This window comes from Antechinus flavipes, chromosome 1 (assembly GCF_016432865.1).
Source record: "Antechinus flavipes isolate AdamAnt ecotype Samford, QLD, Australia chromosome 1, AdamAnt_v2, whole genome shotgun sequence".
NCBI classification, from domain to species: domain Eukaryota; kingdom Metazoa; phylum Chordata; class Mammalia; order Dasyuromorphia; family Dasyuridae; genus Antechinus; species Antechinus flavipes.
Genome location: NC_067398.1, coordinates 341,744,291 through 341,760,359, shown reverse-complemented (window position 1 = coordinate 341,760,359; position 16,069 = coordinate 341,744,291). Strand labels below are relative to the sequence as shown.

Here is a 16,069-nt window from a genome sequence, read left to right as displayed (position 1 = left end):
TTAAAGCAAATGTTGTCACTTCATGTCCAGATAAAACCAGATGCCACTTAACTGGCCCCTCTGTCATCCAATTTATTCTGCTGCCCAATTAATCTTTGTAAAACAGTGATTTTTTTCATGCCATTCCCAATAAACAAGTCCAAATTTATTAGTCTAGTATTTAAAACATTCCAATCACTGTTTATTAAATTAAGTACAAATTCCCTTTCCTGACATTTAAGGCCACCCCCAATTTGACACCACTCTACTTTTCCAGCTTTATATTATTCATCTCTCTAGACTTTCCCTTCTGGCTAAAACAGATTATTTGCTGCTCTGCCACCACCATAAATAGCAGAAGTCAAGGCATCTCAAAATCTGTAAAGTCACCTAGTTCAACCATATCTGACCAAGAATCTCTCCCACATCTTGACCAACAGGTGGCTATATGGCCTCTGCTCTGAGAGCCTTTCCACTTTTAGATAATTTACTTTAAGAAAAATTTTCAGTATATGTACCTCAAGCCTCAATTTGCCGCTCATATTCACTAATAGCTCCCATAGCTGCAGCAGGCAGCCAATCAGAACAAGCCTAATCCTTCTTTCACATGACTGTCCTTCAAATATTTAAATAAGCTAAAACTATCCAAGTTATCCCCCAGATCCTTCAACTAAAGCTTGCATGTCCAGAGATCCTCTCACTATCCAGGTTTCCCTTTTATTCTAAATTCCAGTAAAATATGCTACATGCAGAATGTACAGCTTACAATTATTCTAGAGTTGAATGAGACCAAAATATTATTATTATTATTATGACTTGAACTTCTTTTAATGCAGACCAATAGGGCATGCTGCTGCTAAACTATGGAATCAAAATGAGACTGAGTTCATTAATAGTTCCAGCTCCTCTCTAGGCACAAATTCTCTGGCTTTTCTGACTTTCTTCACTCCAATTTCTCATGCCAATTTCCACCAAAGTCCAACTCCAAAGCCATCTATCCCATGAAGTTTTTGCCAGTCTCAAGTCTTTTTAGTGCCTAAATTTAACATTTAAAACTACATAGCATAGTGATTTGTCTCTTATCTTCCTACCAGAAAGGATGGAGGGTGAGAAGGCCCCTGTGTTAGATAAACCTTGAGTCACCTCCAGAGTCTAGCACATTATTTTGTACAAAGCATGCACTTATTCAATGTATGCTCAATGAAATGACCCATAGGTCATCTTATGTTTACCACTGTTTCTCTCATCAACTACTGTCATGCTATGAGGCTCTGTACCATCATCCAAAGACAATATTTTATCCTTGTCCCCATGTCTTGATCTAGAATGCTGCTTATTTCTCTATTTATCTCAAGTTGATCCATTTCCAACACAATTCCCACTGTTTTTCTACAAAGTCTTCTAAGACCAATTCTAGGCACATAGGCACATAATGATCTTTCCCTTACTTATAATTCCTATATAGCATAAGCTCCTTGAAGATGAAGCAAACTTATTCTTTAGGTCATTATAGCTCCAGCACAATGTTTTGTACATATTAAGCATCAGTAAGTGAATTTTTCTGTCATCTAATTATTTGATGCTGTTGCATATGTTTTTTAGTGCCCAGTCCAATTATACATATACTCCCCTCAGGGTCAGAAAACATATCATCTATTCTATCTCCAATATAGAGAGCATGTAATAAGAAATAAGATCATAAACATTCATATGTAAATACCATGACCTACATTGCTAATGTTTAGATGTGCTAAATAGCTATGTTATCCCATATCATCACTGCTTTATTTTCATATCATACAAATGTACCATGAAAACTAAAATTCAAAAATATAAATTATAATATTGACAACTGCTATATATACAACCACAATTCGCTTTAGAAAAACAAATTGGAAAAACTACCATGAGTTTTAAATTTGTTACTAAAGTTTCCCCCTCCCCATCTTAAGAATAATAATGCAATCCTTTCGTTGATAATAAAACAAAATAACCAAAATTCTGAGTTTGTTAAATTTACAAAGCAATAAATTATCTTTAGTCATGTAGTTTGGAAATTTTCAAGTGCTCTCAGATATCTATTTAATTGCTTCTATCTCCATCTCTGCCCTGGCCATGTCTGAGTTTAAAAAAAAAATTAAGTCAATTAACAAATATTCAACAAGCACCTAAAACGTACCAAGCATTTTGCTAAACATTGGAGATACAAATACAAAACACACAATTCTTGCCATCAAGAAGCATACATTCTAATGAGGTATAGAACATATTCACAGTCAAGTAAATAAAAAAATAATAATTGACAGAAGACCTGAGTAAATGAGGAAAAGTTTCTGGAAGATTGACCTTAGGTTATGCTTTAATGGAAGCTAGGGATTCTAAACCTTCTTTCCTCTCCCTCTTCTCACATCACTTCTGCCTTCTGCAACGATCTCCTTCACTTATGCCTCTGGTAAAGAAGTGGCTATTTAAGAAACAAACCCTAATGTATGCACAAATGATTCTATTCCATTTCATTTCCAACACATTGTCCCCTTATCCCCCAGTCTTTTTTTATCTTCAATTTCCATATACTAGCGGCTTCCCTACTGTCTACAAAACATAGCCATGTCTCCCCTATCTTCAAAAAAGTCTCATTTAATATCTCTTTTTCCTTTCTTGGTTAAGCTCCTTGCAAAGGCTGATTCTATTTCTTTCCCTTTTACCACCATCTTAACTGCAATCTAGATTCCAACCTCATCATTCAAATGAAATTGTTCTCTCCAAATTTACTAGTAATTCCTTAATTATCAAATCTAATGTTTTGTTTTGTTTTTCTCAATCCTCATTTTTTGTTTTTTTTTAGTTCTCTGCAGTCTCTTCTTCACATTCTTTTCTCTTTAGAGTTCTGATAATGCTCTCTTCATTTTCTTCTTATGTTGTCTGCTTACTTCTTCCCACTCTCCTTTGCTGGATCTTCATGCCAGGCCTTTCATAACCAGGGGGTATCCCCCAAGATTCTCTCTGAAGTCCTTTTCACGCATTTAATTAACATCTTTATGCAGAGGAAAGATAGCATTCAAGGAAACCAACTGGAAAAGTACTGCAGGAGTTGGACAAAAGGTGATGAAACCCTGAAGTAAAATGTGTCATAAACAGAGAAAAGGGAATATATATGAGATAATGAAGTAGAATTAACAAGATTTAGGAACTGACTGAATGGGAGGAGGGGATAGGAGGAAGAGAAGAGGTATGGACTGAATAGTCAAGAATGACTCCAAGATTATAAACCTGGGAGATTGGAAGGATAATAATAGCCTCAACAAAAATCAGGAATTTAGAAGAAAAGGTAAGTTTTGAAGCAAAGATGATGAGTTTTTGAAATATTGAGTCTGAGATACATTATTAGAGTTCAGGCTTATTAGGTAGTTTTAAGAGCTATCCAAAGAAGTGACAGTTAAATGTATGAAAGCTGGTAAGACTACAAAAAGAGACTAAGGAGAGAAGACACAGGATAGAACCCTGTGGAGGAAAAGCTATGGCTAAGGAACCACAACAAAGCAGTGCTGGGAAAACACAAGTAAGGAAGAACGGTAAACAAATGTCAAACTCAGAAACTGGATCTAATACTAAAGACAAAGAAATTTCAATTAAAATAATGGGGAGAGAAGCCAGATAATAAGAGGCTGAGAGATAATAGAAGTTACCAACCAAAGACATAAAGTATGCAAACAGATTTTTCTAGGATTTAAGCTATGAAAGAGAGAAGAGGACAACAGATTAAAGATTTGAGTTTTTTTGTTTGCTCTTGAATGGCGGATGGTCTCTGGGTATGTCAATAAGCAGCAAAGAAGGAGAAAGTATACAGAGAAACTAAAAATTGGGAAAAGAGAAACAATGAAGGCCAATAAACTTTAAATGAGAGGTGGCAATGGAAGCAAAAACACAAGAAGATAGGTTGGCATTGATAAGAACACTTCTTAAAATGGAGCAAAAGGAAAAAAATAGAGTAATAATAGTGAGGTGATTTGAAATGTGAAATTGAAGAGAGGTAGTTCACAAAAGATGAACTGAATTTTTTCAGGGAAGTTTGAGATGAAGTCCTCTGCTGAGATGGAAGAAATGTAACTTAAATGTCTTTTCTGGAGAGACAAAACAGAGAATTCAATTTTCCTGCCTCTCTGCCCAGACCTCACTACTACTTTTTAAAAAGTTTTATTGATACATTTTGTTTTGACACTAGAGATACTTCTCAATAAGTATCCAAATAAACTTTACTGAGCTCATTCTCAGGGAATAGTTAAGCAAAACCTCCTAGTACCTTGTCACTTTCCACTTTAATAGTTACCATCTGTTAACAAAAAGGAAGGCTTTGTACTTTAACTTTGATAATTTGGTACCAACACTGCTGTACTTGCTGAATTTTGTTGCCTTTTAGTATTGCTTTTGTTAACACTATTGTAACCATCACATATAGTAACCTTTTAATTCTTTCCTTACCCATATCTTACCCCTCTATCTTCTTCTGCAGCCCAGAGCCACCCAGAACCCATTCTAGTTGCTCAACTACTCAAATGAAATGAGAGCCAATAAATCTATTCCTTTCAATGAGATGAGGGATTCCAGGCCTAACCATTTTCCCTGCCCTGCATCCTAATGTCTGTCCTGACCTTATTATTTATTCTGCTTCTACATTCTGCATAACTCTAGCACTATTAATTGATCTAATTTAATCTAAGGAGTCCTGGATCCTGCCACTGACCAATCATTGAAAACTTATGGTTTTTGGATCTTTCCATACACCCCTTCATCTCAAATTACAGTGTGAGCTCCTTTAGAATAGGAACAATTTCATTCTTTCTATTAGTATTTAGAGTATCTGATATAGTATCTATAGTAAGTAGTAAGTGCTTAATTTTTTTTGTTCATTCATTCTCATGTCTGAATGTTATACATGCAAGATCCCTTATAGCACAATAATATTCCACTATAGTCAAATATCAATTTGTTCATCCATTTTCCAGGAATTAAAACTTATTTTATTTCCAACCCTCTCCCTCTGAAAAAAGTAGGGAGTGATCCATGTGTTTCTATTAGTGTGGTTTCCAGCTATTCCCTCTTTTCTAAGTTCTGGGAACTTCAAACATTCCAGTCCTATTTCCATACTACATGTAATCTTCATTCTGCCTCTGAAGCACTTCAGACAGAAGAACCCAAAATAGGAGTAGTTTTAGTGATGATGATGAGAGAAGACAAAAAAACCAATGGTAACAACTAACATCATCCAACTGAAACCGTCCTCTCCAAAGGTATCAAGGTGCTCTTAAGAGTCAAACCTAATGGATTCACTCAATCTTCATTCCCACTTGGCACTGGCACCCTGCAGCCTCTGAAATTATGGATAGACTAACTCCTTTCCTCTCTTGTGTTTCTTCTCTACCTCTTTCTCAAACTCCTTTACTGATCTTCATGCTCATCATTCCCATTGTGGATATCCCCAGGCTCTGGCCCAAGTCCTCTTCTGAGTTCTCTTTAATCTCATTTAGTGATCTCATGAGTTCCCTAGGGTTCAATTATTATCTCTATGCAGAAAATAAATACTCATCCTTAATTTCCTTTCTCTTAAAGTATAATACAATTGCCTTTTGGACACCTTAAAGTCAATGGCCCATAGCACCTAAATCTCAAAATGTCCAGAAGATAATTGATTATTCACCACACCCTCTAAATCTCCCTCTTCCCAACTTACATAAATGTTGACATTATCACCATATTCCCAGTTACCCAGGTTAACAAAACAGACTCATCCTTATCTTCAACCTCACCCTCATTCGCTTCACATCCAATTCCCTGCCAAATATTTTCCTTTCTGCCTTCACAAAATGTCCCACATATGTCCTCTTCTCCCCGCTCACATCCTCTTTCAGGGTTGTCGTGCTAATTTTCCAGGCAAGAAATGCTTTCTAATTGTTCTCTCTACTTTTGCCCTCTCTCTATTTATTTTAACCTCTACTCAGATGCCAATGTGATTTTCCTCAAATACAGATCTGATCAGGTCTTGTTCCTGTGCAAGTAATCTCTAGTGACTCCCTATATTCTCCAAGATCAAATAACTATAGATAGAAAGTTTTATATTATTTTTTATATTTTATTTTATAGAATAGATATCTATTCTATAGACAGTTTTATAGTTAACTATAGATATTAGGGTCTATTATTAGTCCTCCTCTTTGGCATTTAAAGGTCTTGTCAATATAGTTTCTTCCTAGCTTTCCAGTCACCTTAATATTTTTCTCCCCTACATGAAGGCTTTGATTCATCTGGCCATACTGGTCTAACTGCTAATGCTCAAACATGACACACTATCTCTAGTCTCCAGACCTTTGCATTGAATGTCTCCCAATGCCTGTAATGCTCTCCTTCTTCACCTCCTTTTCTTAAGTTTCCTGGCTTTTCTTCATGAACTCAACTCAAATTCTAACTTCTACAAGTGGTCATATCTGGTCCCACAGCTGATAGTGCATTCCCCAATGAAAATATCTTCCAACTACTCTGCATATATGTTGTATGTGCCTAGTTATTTCCATGGTTTTCTTCCCCATTAAGAATGTGAGCTCCTTGAAGACACAGATTGCGTTTACCTTTCTTTGCCTCACTAAAGCTTGGCACAATGCCTGATCCAATTGACTTCTGTCTACAAGGAGTCTCCACTGGTAACCAGAATGCCACATCCTCTTGATGCCACCTGAGCCTGGCTTTTTATCTAAGGAAAAAGGGGCAGAATCTGAATATAACTACATTGACAACTACTTGGAATAGAAGTTTGTCATCTTTCTGTTCTCTTGCTTCAGTGAGAAGGTCTGAAGGAGCTCAGAATTACCAATAGCTCCACAACAAATATCTGTTTTCCAGGTGATCCACCAATCAGAAAAATGTTAACTATAGATATTAGGGTCTAAATGATCTTTAAGGTCCAACAAAACTGTTACACTTCTGAGATGTATGATTTCCAACAATGTGTGACTTCATAACTTAGTAGACAAATGAGATCTAGTGCAGTCAATCATCTTGCTCCTAGTAACTCCATTAGTTTCCAGAAGAAGCAGGATAGGTTTTCAGACTCTTAACTGAAAAGAAGAGTTACATGGCTGAAGAATTGTATCATTATGAAGCTAGGCTTATTCCTCAGACACAGATATATGTTGAAATAAGTCTATCATCAGGTCCACTCAAAACCTTTCCAGCTTGACAGTACTAATCAGATCTTGTACCTGCAAAAATCCATGGCAGAATGACACACAACTAAGACATCAATGGAGAATAAATCTATTATTCTCATAATAATCATAGCCTACCTTCACATAGGGTTTTATAGTTCTTGGGACACTTTCAATTATATCTCACTTGTGCTTCACAACAATACCATGATAAAGAGTAAAAGAATTACCTATCTCTATTTCACAGATGAGGAAATTGAAATAAAGTGATTTGCTGAAGATCACACTAAAAATAAAATCCAGTTTTTGGAGGCCTGTTCAAAAAGAATTATGATTATTATTATTATTTTACCATATCACACGTGTAACATACTCCTGAGCATCTGACCTCAGGATAAGATCTACTTTAAGTTCAATTAATCACAAGTTATTATAGATTTTTAGAATTGAAATGGATTATTGAGACTATCTAAAACAGAAGTACTTAATTATCTTTTTGTCTTTGACCTGTAGTCCATGGTAAATTTTGAGAAAGCCAGATTTCTTCTCAAAATGTTCTGAAAATAGTAATGTCAAAAAACAATTAAATTGAGAACAATTATCATTAAGAAAGTATTTCTTACATGTTCATGACCATATGTTTCTAAGAACTCTGATTTAGATGAAACTCTTCAGCTTATGAGAAAACTCAGAAAAAGCATAAACCAATTTGTTCCCAGTAACCTAATAAATCAGTGACAGATGCAGAATAACTCATCTGACTCCCAATCCTCCATATTTTCTACTATCGTCACACTGCTTCCTAAAATGCTGCTCGTAAAAAGTACATAAAATAAAAATATGTATCAACAAAAGGAGAGAATCAAATGGTTTTAGTCTTAAGGTACGCTTTTAAGACAACTGCCAGCATCTTCCTTCAACCAAGTGTTTTTATCATTCCAAAGCTTTCTAATGGATTTTTTTTTCACATTGTCTTCAACTTATATTCTTGTGGAGGACAACATAGGATTAAGTCAAGGAAACATTCCTGGGTCTCTTCACTAAGTTTCTTTACTTATATTAATCAATGTTATTCTATAACAAAGATAACAAAGTAAAATTCTTTTACTTTAACATCTAAATTGGCAAAAAATTAATTTCATATATACGTAAATAATATAAATTTTTTCCTAAGTGTTATATTTAATGATCTGGTGGTTCATTTGTTCATTGACATTTACACTGTTCAGTCCCAAGTCAAAACTTCATAAGTTGAAAAAACTGTCAAGGCACAACTGTTTTTCTTGTTTGAGGCTAACAATGTTGATGTAATAGTTTTTATATTCCAAACAGAGTAAAAAATTTCTCAGAAACATTAAAAGCCTATCTGAAGGACTGAGGCTGATCACCACACCATCATACTATTACAAAGAAGACGTCAAATTAGGAATTAAAATGCCAGATGCTGATGGGCAAGCTACAGAATAAAAAAAGCACACCTATTTCTTCAATCGTACTAAAAGCTACCACTACTTTAAGCTACTAAATGGGAGGGACAGAAGCAGAGAGGTAGAGAGACAAAGAGATAGACAAGGCAGGTCAGGGAAAACACAAAGGGCACATTTTTTTTCTTAAATACAAGTCCCTCCTAAATTCATATTTTACTTAATAGAGAAATAATTTAGTGGTAAGCTAATGGCTACTGCTAGAAAAAGATCTTAATAATTCATAATTCTACAGGACTTTAAAGTTTGCAATGTACAGTTCCTACAAAAATGAAATTATTCCAATTTTACAAATAAGGAAACTGAGACTCTGATAGGATAGATGACAATTCAATATGTCAACTCAGGTCTTCTCATTTCAAACCTATCACTTCACTATGCCATGTGGCCATTCTTCACATCCTATTTGGAACCTACCCAATTCTAAAAAGTAAACCCAATTCTGTAGGCATTGCTAATATTTAATACAAAGTAAGTATGATGAATTTATTGTCAAGTCATTTTTCATTAACTTTTGCAACCAAAAGTCATTCAAGGCACTTGTATACAATATAGTTACAAAGACATAAGAAAAAGTTAATTGTAATTACACAAATGAGATTGATAAATAGGTTGCATTCCTCCCCTCCCCCCTTCCCATCAGAACAAAACTTTATACTTCAAAGAAAATACCTGCCCCAAGCATTTTAACATTTGAATATCTTCTCCACCCCTACTCCACCCATACCCCTCTCTAAGCAATGGGGGTTATGTGACTTGCCTAAAGTCACACAGCTGGTGTCCCCAGTGATAGGTCAGATCTGAACCTTAATCTGAGCTCACTCTTAAACTCACTTAACTCTTGTACTTTTGCCCCACCTCAAAAAGCTTTATTAAAGCTAATATTTATTAGCATTTATTAAATGTTAGTAGTGCCAATAATTCCAGAGTCCATTGACCAATTTTAAGTTGAGGATTTGAAAAGACCATTAAATTCTGAAAACGGATTTGCTCATCACCTTTTCAAATCTGTCTGCGATTATTTATTAAATAACTTTAATCATCATCTCACAAAATTCAAGAGGGTTAATTTACATATAATTCTAATATAGATGTAATATTTCCTGAATCATTTCTAAATTTGCAAAATGTGAGCATCTGAATATAAACAAGATAATGTCTAATTCCTTTATATAGTTAAACAATGGCAGGATCCTGATTGATCAATAGAAAAAAGTTAACAAAAATGTAGTTTATCTGGCACTCTTTCCCCATTTTGTTGAGGGAAATTAAATAGGAGGAGTATACTTAATTAATCACTAATGCCTATTAAAAAAAATCAAAATAAAATGACAAGTTTTAAGTCTTAACTATTGTTCCTATATAATAGCATTAGGTCATTAGAACATCCTCTTCACTAGTCACCACTCTTAAGGAAGTAAGATCTTATCCAAGACACTAAAGTAAAATAACTGAAAAATTTAAGAGAAACATTACTCTGATAGTTTTGCACTAATGAAGACTTATGGTAAAGCCTGCTATACAAATTATGACCAAATCAAGTTAGAAGCAGCCATTTGTAATTCTTTTCTCCAAACTAAACCAGTTCCTTTGTTGGAATTACTACCTTTCTAGAAAGGGGAAACATTAAATATTTTCCTTTTCTTAATTTTCATGATACTGCTCAATTCTAAAATATTTTATTATAGTCAAAACTATAGTCTAAAACAGAGGCGTAGTAAGAATCACTCAAAAAACATATTACTAAAATCCAATTTACTAGTCAAAATAAAATAAATTTGCTGAAGTTTCAAAATAGATAAAATTTAAGACAACAGGTTATTTCAAAATAGGTGTCTTTCCCACACTCCTAAGTAAGTTTCCAAAGTGACTATTTTGCAAATGTAAACTGAAGAGTGGGCCATTACAGCAATTTAACTAGTATGGAGGTGTAAAGGTTGGGGGAGGGGAAAGAGAAGAAGGCCCTAGCCACTAGGACCCTCCAGTGAAAAGAATAAAGTGGCAGATCCTGAAAATTTGGGGAAGGGTCATAGTGTATGTGGATGTAATTTGGGGGGAGGGGGGGGTTAGGGAGAGCTGAGCATACCTTTTCCCTTGGCACTGGTGCTGCTGTTGCTGCCAACTGCACAGGCTGAATCTTTCCTGAATCTCTTGCTCTGAGGTCTCACACTGGACCTTAAGAAATGATGCTGGTCCTGGGAAGAAGCCTGAAGAGGGGACTGGGCTTGCTGCAAACTGGAGGAGGAAGGGTTATTATTGTTATTATTATTGATAATCTTCTCCTCTTTCTTTGTGCTGTGGCTGGTCTCTTCAGCTGCTTCTCCTCCTCCAGCCCCTTCTCCTTCCAGGGACTCCTCATCTGCTGATCTCTTGCCCAGCTTTTTGAGCCCTTCCTCCCCGCTGCTGCCGTCTCCCAACTTCACTGTCATCCTAGGGGAAGGGGGAAGAGGAAAGAAAAAAGGAAAAACCTCATGAGACCCGCAAAGGAGAGAAAATCCCTGGCCCAGAGAGGGGAGAAGTTTAGCTGCAGAAATTCCCTCTCAACATGGCCGCCGTTGTTTGTTACAAATCCCCTCTCGGCTCCTTTGCCTGTCCCGGCCCAACAGCCCGGGCCCAGTCTGCCAGGGGGCCGGAGACGGATCCCCAGTCCACCTAGCCCTCCCCAGAATCGACCCGGAGGGCTCCGGACCCTTCCAAGGAGACTGGACGGCGGATTTGCCAAGGAAACGGCCCAGCCAAAGTCAGGCGTCTGAAGCGCTCGCGAAGAGAGAGAAAACCAGAGCAGCAGCAGCCCCAGACGGCGGAGACCCCGGGGAGCTGCGGGGCCCCCGAAGCCGCTGCAGGGCCCCCTCTCTGTCCTACCCATGCTGCGGGTCCTCGGGGCCGGGGGCTGTCTTCTTTCTCCTCACCATGGAGCCGAGGTGATCCGACCTACCCAGGGGGGAAATGGTTCATCGTCCTAGATGCAGCAGCAGCTTCTCTGTGCGTGTGGAGCTCGCTCCTACTCTGACTCTGGGGCTGGGGCTGGGGCTGGCCAAGGCTGCAAAGATTCCCAACTCCTTCCCCCTCCCCCCACGCTGCCCCCCCCAAAAAAAAGGGAAAGGACTACCACATTTTGCACACCTACTCCTGCCACTAGCTACAAGTTCACCCCAGGAAAGGGGCAGAGGGCCCAAGATCAAGTGCAGGAGGAGCCAACCTCAAGCTGGCTACTTTGCAAAGAGAACACCAAGGCTGAAAGCTGCTGTCACCTTTTTGCATTAAAAAAAAATAAAACAAACAACAATTTAAGCCCCCAAATCCCAGTAAATTATTGTCTTCTGGAATCAGAAAAGAAGTTACTTCAAAGATAAGATCCCCAGATAATTTCAGAATAAAGAGAAAAAAAGGTCTTTTAGAGGGTTTTTCTTTTTTTTCTTTTTCAACAAAAGAGCCTGTTGCACCATGTAGCTGCGTTTATATATGAGTTCGGTAGTTTTTTCAGATTTCAGAAATTCTTCCTTTAAAAATATTTTTTTATTATCATTGCCATAATTTCTTATCCATTGCACGTAAAAATTCCATAATGTAAATTTGCACCTCAAAAATTGGCTGCGGTCAAAAATCAGTTTCCCTCAAAAACAATTTGTATAAATATCTATGGACAAAAACATTAATCCATGTATTATGAAATAAAACTAATCAGTAGAAGTTTAAAGTCTTCAGGAACTATGCCCTAGAACACAATCACTGGAGAAAAAATAACAATCTATTATTTGGAATTGAGCTAACTAATGTTATTGAATATCTAAATGATAAAAAATGTATTAAAAAAAGGAAAAGTTTTTTTTTTTAAGTAACAAAACTAAAATGAGCATAGCATCAATACAGGGCCAATATTCTATATTGTGTGTAATACAAAAAATGTAGATTAAAAAATGACTTTTCACATATTTGATCTGTGATGTAAATCACTAACTCAAATAATTGGTAAAAGTTAAGTGACATGAAGGATCAAAAATAAAACTGCTAAAAACTTGACATAAGAATACAGATATAAAAAGTAACATCTAAAATATACTTTACAAGAATTGATTCAAAAGCAAGGAGCAATATTACAATTCCTTCCTTATTCAATATCCTTTTAATAAAATATAGAACTTAGGAAGAGCTTTATTTGGTATAAAATTTGTAGTGTGGGGGCAAAGACCTTGGTTGCTTTATCTCAAGTGTTAGACCAGCAGCACAAACATTAAGCTTAATAAAATAGCCTTAAAACATATTTCCCAGACATAGTAAATGCAGATACCGAGCAGAACCAAGAACACCTACTTTTTCAGAACACCGAATAAGCTAGCTAATATGTATGCAGAAGATACAGTCGTACAGAAAACTGCAGGTCTAAAATTTTTAAAGCTATTCCAAAAGAATTGGAATCATTCTAGGGAGATGATAACCCAACATTATACCTGAAGGTGCACACAGGTGCAATTCACTTTTTCAGCAAAAAGAAAAACACCAGCAGTAGTCAAACACCTGTCACATTGCGGGGGAGGGGGACCGGCAGGGAGCCCTAAACTACTTTTCTACATTTTACAAGACCACTAATAAGACAACTACCCATGCTGTGTGTTAAGTCTTAGATTCTCAGACCACTTCAACTAGGACACAATTCATCCGAAACATAGCTCAACTCCCCAGGCTGATCGTCCTTCCAGGACCGAAGACGCTTCCCGAAACAGGATACCTTGCTTCTCATCTTTACGTTCCTCCAATCTGCCCTCTAGCCAACATTAATTATTTTACTTTTTTACGATTAGCCCGTCTCCCGATTTTGCTAACTACAGGAAAATCTCTCATCTACACGACAGAATGACTGCTCTGAATTAAGGTGGCTCATGTGGGCGTCCCCGATCCTGAAGACAATCCTTCCAACCCAGCAGCGACCAAGGGTGCAACCCAGCAGCGACCAAGGGTGAGAAAAACGACCACGGACTCGCCGAATGCTCATCCTTCGCGACCCCTTCCACTTAAAGTAATCGACCCGGCGCCCCAGGTGCACACCAGCCCTTTACCTTAGGCATCAAAGCGCAGCTGCAGCCTGGCACCGCGGGCTCTCCGGCCGGCTGCTCACAGTCCAGCGGCGTGCTTCCCGCTTCTCCAGGGACTGCTCCAGGCTCACAACACCCTCCCCCGGCCCGGGCCCCGGGAGCCCTCCTTTGCAGGCTGTGGTCCCGGTAGCCCAGGGCCGGGCCTCAGGCTCGGCCGGCCTGATCCCGGCCGCCTCAGTCGCTGCTCCGTTCCCCCCCAACCCCGAGGCAGATCAGGGCGGCCACCGGCCGCTGGGGGAAGGGTCCAGGGGAGTGTCCTCCGGATAGGGAGAACGAAAGGGAAAGAGACACTGTGGGCCAAGGGCTGAGCAGGGGCAGGTCCGCTCTGAGCCCCGGGCCCCGCAGCGAGGCGCGGCGCGACCCCGCGCGCGGATCCGAGAACGGCCCTCCGCCTCTCCGGGGGAAGGGATGGCGATTGTCGGAAGCCCCGGCCGGTGCTACGATCCGCCGCCCCCCGGACGCCCCCTGATTCCAGGGAGCCTCTCTCGCGGCCGCGGCACTACACCGCGGCGCTCTACAGTTCCGGCTCCAGCAGCGGCAGTAGCAAAAGGAGCCGCAACGCGACCGCGCGCGGAGCGAGGGGCGCGCGCAGAAGGCCGGGGGAAGGCGCTCGGGCACGAGCACGCCACCAGCTTTCCTCCGATTCCAACGGGGCGCCCGACAAGCTCAAAGCTCATTGGCCAAGAACTGGCGCGCGCGCCGGCCTAGAAGGACCCGGGGCAGGAAGATGGGTGGGTCCGAGAATGAAGTAATGTTGTGATGCCTTTTGCTCGGATTGTACAGGGCGGGGTCAATTCGGATTGGTGGAGTAACAGCCAATAGGAAGTCAAGATAGAGAAAGATGATTGGTCGGGACTATGTTGACTAATGCGTGGGAAAAACAGATTACAACTGAGTGCCTAAATAAGAAAGGCAGTTTTTTACCTGGCCTTTGATAAGGAAATAGAAATGTTTGTAAATGATAGAGATGGAATATTTTAATTTCTCGAAAAAGATGCCGTTTTATGTAGAATAATATTAAATTATCCTGGCCTAAACCGCAAAAACCAATTTATAGGGTTATGTGTGCTCTTGCTCAATGACACCTGACAATACATTTTTTTAATGTTTAATTCTTACAACCTTAGAGTTGTATTAATAAAGTGATAGTGTTCTCCTCTTCAAATTATTGTCCAATCTTAGTTTAACCATTGCCATTACGTTCATCAGATGTAATTTTTTCTTTCCCTCCTGAAAGCAATGAATTGCTTCCACAAGAATTAACATTGAAGAAGAAATCAAATAGTCCACCCTCTCATTTTAAACTGGAAAATCCAGAAAGGATAAGAATCATATTCCTTGGTCCTACATAGTATGTGGCTAAACCAAAATTCCTACCAAGGTGCTTTGACCTCAAACCCAGCATTCTTTCTATTGTGTCACATTGCCTTTCATGAACAGGGTCTATTTCACTTAATCTATCTCTTTAGGCATGACATTCTGCACATAGAATAATGTGCGTAGTACAATAGTTTTAGTTCACTCAATCTATCCACAAGTGATTATTAAGTGATGACTGAGAGGGGATACAAAAACAAAAGAAAGAATCCTTACGTGACATCATCAGTATAGGACACAAAATAAACCCAGACAAATCAAGAGGAGATATGTACTTATACAGGTAAATACAAAATAGATTTGTTGATTTGAAGTGAAAGCAGGAATCAGGAAGAGCTTTGTTTAGAAAGAAGTATTGAGGGGCAACTAGATGGTGAAGTGGATAAGCCCTGAAGTCAGGCTGACCTGAGTTCAAATGTGACCCACATTCAGCACTTCCTAACTGTGTTGACCTTCAGCAAGTCACCCATTGCCTCAGCAAAAAAAAAAAAAAAGAAGAAGAAGAAGCATTGAACTAGAACTGTTGAGGAATCTAGGGATTATGAGAGTTTTGTCAGGAAAGAGTCTTTTACAGGAAAAGACAATAGAAAGCCATAGAGATTAAAGAAAGGAATGTTTTATGTGGGCAACAATAAAAAGCCTACTTTGGGTTAACAGTATATGTAAAAGGGAGTTCTGAATGTTTAATATGAGCCATTCTGCTGCCCTCATTTTGGACTTGACTTCTACATCATCTATTCAGGTACCTCATAAATGGGAAATCTTATCATGCTGAAGGTACTCTCTGCTCCTCTGATTGAAGGATAGAACCATGAATTTGTCTACCTCCATTTAAGGAGAGGGCACAGGACATATATCTCGTTTCCCACCTAATTAATTAATTTTGATCTTCTTTGACATCCATAGCTGTGGTATATTTTAGACTTCTTTGACTTTTCCACCA

At 38.6% G+C, this 16,069-nt stretch overlaps 1 protein-coding gene across 2 annotated transcripts in view; it reads right to left on the bottom strand.

The window, feature by feature from the left end:
* Positions 1-16,069, bottom strand: part of CRAMP1 (cramped chromatin regulator homolog 1) — a 112,086-nt gene extending 96,017 nt beyond the window's left edge. The window contains exons 1-2 of one of the 2 annotated variants that reach the window (XM_051969455.1): positions 13,714-16,069; positions 10,746-11,089 (exon numbers count right to left, since the gene is read on the bottom strand). In XM_051969455.1, coding sequence (XP_051825415.1) covers positions 10,746-11,088 — 343 coding nt within the window. In that variant the 5' untranslated portion in view covers position 11,089; positions 13,714-16,069. Of the gene's footprint in view, positions 1-10,745; positions 11,090-11,521; positions 12,409-13,713 lie in introns of those variants that run through there. The other variant, XM_051969454.1, reaches the window with a different exon arrangement.